The 5486-nt window shown below is 43.4% G+C and overlaps 1 protein-coding gene across 1 annotated transcript; it reads left to right on the forward strand.

Annotated features, from left to right (window-relative positions):
* Nucleotides 1-958: 958 nt before the first annotated feature.
* On the forward strand, nucleotides 959-3571 carry LOC148028630 (putative serine/threonine-protein kinase WNK9). The gene has a single exon (XM_087687431.1). The coding sequence runs from the start codon at nucleotides 1194-1196 to the stop codon at nucleotides 3339-3341; it is 2148 nt and encodes a 715-aa protein (XP_087543557.1). The 5' UTR covers nucleotides 959-1193; the 3' UTR covers nucleotides 3342-3571.
* Nucleotides 3572-5486: the final 1915 nt, after the last annotated feature.

Raw genomic sequence — 5486 nt, forward strand, 5'->3', positions numbered from 1 at the left:
TGTATTGTGATATGTACATATATACATATATATAGCTATTAATATATTTATAATAATATCATATAAAATAGAATATACATGTGTATTATTATTAATGTGTGTGTGTGTTATTTATTAATATATAGATATACAATACGTTTATATATATATATATATATATATATTAGCATATTAATATATACTAATATATATACATTTCTCTCTCTCTTTTCATAATTCTCCCTCCTCTCTCTCCACTTGAACATGAGCGCGACTCGCGAGGGTTTTGTAGGATGCGCGAGCGGAATGTCTGTCCATAATGACTCTCTCTTTCTCTCTCACGTCGACTCGTCGAGAGAAAAGGGAAATCGAAGTGGGTTTTTAAAAAAAAAAAGTGAACAAATAAATGTGTTAATTGAAGTAAAAAAAAAGCTTGATTGATACATTGTGTGCATGCTGTAACTATCTTTATTTACTTCAATCACGTGGGATTTTCTTGACACGTTCTGGTTCTTGTCGTCATTCATTCATCCTACCTCATGTGCACAATGTATTACAAAAGAGATGATGATATATAAAAAGCCAACTTTTGTAAAGGGACACGGTAACTTCTCACGTCTCTAGACTCTGCCTGATTCGAGAATAAACAAAAAAGCAAAAGGCCAAAAAGGACAGCTTTCCGATTTTTTTAATTTTATTTTAGTTGGAGGAGCAGCTGTAAATATTATTTTCGAGTAGCAAGCAAACAAATAGTAGTAGATTAGTGAGGAAATAGAGAAGTATTTTTATTTTCTTTTTTTAGGTGGGGCGGGGGGGTCCGCGTGGAGCGGGTCAAGAATGGCTAAAGCAGAAGGGTTCTCCCAAATTCAAGGGCGACGGGCCAGATCGGCCTTGGACTGTCAAGCTCCTTAAAATTATTGTACAAAAAGGGCACGACACAAATAGCCGCTTCCTTCCTCCCCCTCGGCTCTCCTCTCTCTCTCCCCCCCCTCCCTCCCTCTCTTCCCTTTGTACTCGCATTCTTGTTTCTTCTTGTCTGTCACGTTCTGGAGAGTTGCCTCTCTTCTTCTGGCTAGGGTTTGCCCCCCGTGACCCTGTGTCAGTACAAATTCACCACTCCCGCAGCTCCACCGCCATCTCCACTCAGGTGACCCCCCCCCCCCCCTCCCCCGCATCCCGTTGCGTTTTCCTTCTCCTGTCACCCGCCTCCCACCATGCCTGGCTTCCCTGCCCCCGACTGCTCCGACGACCCCGACGAGCCCCCCGAGCATGACCTCTCCTCCGAGTGCGACGATGATGACGAAATCATGATTGACGATGATACCTCCGACGATGAGGAGTTCGTCGAGTGGGACCCCACCCACAGGTACGGCCGCTACGCCGAGGTCCTGGGGCGGGGTGCCATGAAGACTGTTTACCGTGGCTACGATCTGGTGGACTGCAAGGAGGTCGCCTGGAACAAGGCCGTGCCCCCTGTTGCCGGCTGCTCCGAGGAGCAGGCCACGGCGGTCCTGCAAGAGGTGCAGCTGCTGAAGGGGCTCAATTACAAGGGCATCATAAGGCTTTACCGTGCCTGGGTCGATCAGGAAAGCGGAGACACCAACTTCATCACTGAGCTCTGCTCCTCAACCCTGCTCGGGTACCGCATGAAGCACAAGCATGTGAGCCGAAAGGCACTGAAGAGCTGGGTACGGCAGATTTTGTCTGGTCTCGCATACCTTCATGCGCAGAGTCCACCCATCATTCACAGAGACCTCAAGTGTGAGAATATTTTTGTCAAGTGTAATGGTAATACTACTCTTAAGATCGGAGATTTTGGCTCAGCAGCTGTCCTTAGTGACACAAATCACCTTCATACAGTTGTGGGTACACCTGAGTTCATGGCTCCGGAGATGTTCAATGAAGATTACAATGAACTGGTGGATGTCTACTCTTTTGGAATGTGCATACTGGAATTGCTCACTCGGGAGTGTCCTTACAGTGAGTGCAACAGTGTGGCTCAGATATACAAGAAGGTCACCAATGGCATAAAACCCAAAGCACTATCTAAAGTCAAGGACGCTCAGGCACTGCGGTTCATTAATCGCTGTCTGTTGCCTGTAGCCCAAAGGCCATCCGCAAGTGAGCTTTTGTCAGATCCTTTCCTTCAAGGTGCAGAAGCGAGTCATGATTGTGAAAGATCTGGAGCAGTAAATCATTTCTATGCTCTTTCAAAAGCAGCCGCAGATCAAGTGAAGAGCAGCTTGCATTTGATGAATTTAGATGAGCGTCCTGGTGATCTTTGTAGATACGCAGAAAACAGTTCAGGATTTGAAGGATCTGGAGCAGGAAATCAATCCCATGCTGTCTCAAGAGCAGCCATGGATCAAGAGAAGAGGGGCTCACTTTTGATGAATGCAGATGAGGGTCCTGGTGATTCTTGTAGATATCTGGAAAACAGTTCGGGTGCTGCTGGGCAGACTCTGGCATTGAACAGAAGTGGAGGTGCACAAGCAGGCAAACCGGTTAGGTGTGAGAAAAATTTAGCACCATGTCGGAGTTATCAGGTCAGGGGCATGGTTGAAGATGAACAAACTGTACAGTTCAAGCTCCGGATTAAAGAAATGGGTCGGTTTCGTGATGTTTCATTTCCATTTGATTTGACAGTCGACACTCCTGAGAGTGTGGCTGAAGAGATGGTTCGTGTCCTGGAGCATCCGTACTCGGATTTGGCCATAATTGCCAATCTGATCAGTGAGGAACTTGCAGCTTTGTCGCTAAGTTTGAATGATGCAAGTATGCATGGGTCTGTCGATCCCGGGATTGTCGGAGCTTTAAGTGCTAAAGGGAAGGCTGAGGGATCAGTGGGTTCGGAGATTGCTGGACCCCCAATGGCTGCTCATGGTGCAGGTACATCAGTAGGTCTGCAAGATCCACTGGCTGAGAGTGTTGTCACTCCTGAGGCGAATTCTGAAGGTTATGAAAATGAGGACTTAGAAGACAGTAGCATCATAGCAGACAAAGTACACCCTGCTAATCACCTGGACGGGCAGAAGTTTCTTGACAGTCCCATCCATAATAGTGCAACCGTAACATTGAACACAAGTGGGTGTTCTGGCAAAGCAATGCAAGATTCCAAGCTTGGTAGGATCACTCCTATTCTGCCGCAAGTTTTCTCTTCCAAAAGTGTAACAGCAAACAGAAATGGGTGCAGTGGCAAATCAATGAGTTATACCAAGTCTGGTCGTCAGATTAATGGTCAAGCACTCATTAGCCCCTTCCAATGTAAGCAACAACCTGCTGGAATAGGGATTTTGTTAGAACCCTCATGTCCTCAAGGCATAAGAAGGGCAATTCCTTCACATGTGAAAGCCTTTGCATGAGAGGTTGGAGTCTCTTACCTGTATTGCAGGTTAAATTGCCCATTACATTCACCACTATTGATAAAGGGAGCTTAGCATTGCTCCCTGTATAGGAAATGGAGTTTTACTTGTACAAAATATTGATTCTTGTTTGAACATGATTGTTATTCTTTAATTTTTTTGTGCTGCACTGAGGCAGCAACTGTAGTCGCAAGTCTAATGAGAAGAGCAGAATGCTTTACAACTGTTACTTCAATTTACACATCGAGCAACCCCAGTCTACTTTGGGATGAACATCAAAGTCTTAAGTGTTCTGATGTCTTTCATTGCCATGTGATCACCTTTGTTGGTGAGTTTCAGGTCAGTGGGAACATGTGGTCTGGGTGGAGCTTGAGGTGTTTGTTTTATCTCGTTTTATCTCTTGCTGAGTGTAGGTTGCTCTATAATGAATGCTTAACGACATGCAGATCCTCAGAATTGCATGTAAACTTGTCATCTGATTGTTGGCTACTGTGCCAGGCATAGATTTGATTATTGCTGATTTGTGAACCGATCGTTGCCTGATCAGCCACTGTTACTGCTACTAGGCTTGGGGCTAAGACACCATTGAGGTAATTTGAAAAACCGATAGAATGGTAATTTGAAAAACCTAGAGAATGGTTTGGAAACAAGTAGTGCATAGTCAAGGCCATGTTATGAATGGCATTTGGAGCTGGGCCATGTGACATTTGAAGTTGTAGGTAGCAGACATATGGATTGTTAGTGAGACTAACTTGGTAATTATGGTTAAGGTACATGACCTTCAATCAAAAACATGACACACCTTGGGAACAGCCGTCATGAGGTTGTTAACATGTCATGAATGCATGTCAGATGCACTATACTCTATGTTATCTTTGGGCACCATGGAGAAATATGGGTTGATCTTGTAGGAACAGGGTTGATATTAACTGCACAGTATATTGGCATGCGAATCTTGACTAACATGGACATTCAAGAATTCTAACCATATTTGAGCTTTGTATCTTATTCACAGCACTTGGATGAGATTATACAATGCACACAATTCTGTTCATGTCTAACCCTTGCATGGACTTGGCTCGTGTATGTGATGAAATGGTTAGTGCACATGTTTCTATGTTTCAACTTCCAACCCACTTGGGGGTGGGATATGACCTAGAGCATCTTGGAATTTTTTGCACCATGCCAAAATCTCTCTCTCTCTCTCTCTCGCATGCAATGGTTAGTGCTGAGTGTTTCTCTTTTGACTTTCAAGTTTGAATCAGCTTAGGCTCAAAACTTGGAATGTGGCATATGCCTTGACTCTTACACACACACAAATCCCCCTCTCTTGCTGATTTCCTTTTTTCATGTTGGGAAGCATTCATGCCTTGTTGACATGGAGTTATCAATGAGAAAACATCTATGGACATCGTTCTCATGCACAAAAGTAAGTGTTTGCTTTGTCTTTTGATCTAGATGGTGGTGGTATCCAAGTTTCTTCAAATCAAAAGTTTGAAAAATAGCGTGAGAAACCAATCGGCAAATTGTTAAAGGGGTTCAAATTAGGATTGTTATTGGTAACATTGGGAAGCACCATTGAGGGGTTTGGTGAGAAGAGAGATGATGTGTGGTATCACACTCAAGTATTCCCTTGTGGCATATACTATTGGTGAACGATGGCCATGACATTCAAGATGGCCAAAAATAGGTTTTGTATTCTCCAAATTAATGGACCGTCAAACCTATACTACCAAAAGTAATCTAGAGCATGGTGCTTTAGTACAAAGTCGATAATTTTAAAATATAGTAGCTCACAAAGGATAGATTGGAACCAACTTAACGCTTGTAGTACCGAGTCGACAATTATAGAATAAAGTAGCTCACAGAGGATAGATTGGGACCAAGTTAACAACAAGAGGGGAACCAACTACTTTGGATGCTTTATGCGTTGTTGAACAAGAATATAAATACAATGTAGATAAATTAATAGGTGCTAGTAATGTACCTTGATTAAACTCACACATGACAAACTAGAGGACCAAATATTTGTGTAAGCAAGTATTTCAAGTTCACTCTCTATTTGACATAAAGCATAGTTGAAACTCGCACATATACTTGAGAAATGTGGCATAAAGAAGCTTAGCTTGAGGCTTAAATTGGCCT

The sequence above is a fragment of the Lygodium microphyllum genome, chromosome 11 (genome assembly GCF_053477565.2).
Source record: "Lygodium microphyllum isolate KBCC chromosome 11, Lygodium_microphyllum_v1.1.10, whole genome shotgun sequence".
Classification (NCBI taxonomy): domain Eukaryota; kingdom Viridiplantae; phylum Streptophyta; class Polypodiopsida; order Schizaeales; family Lygodiaceae; genus Lygodium; species Lygodium microphyllum.

Coding starts and splice junctions, on each gene's coding strand:
- LOC148028630 (XM_087687431.1), top strand. CDS start 1,194: ATGCCTGGCTTCCCTGCCCCCGACTGCTCCGACGACCCCGACGAGCCC.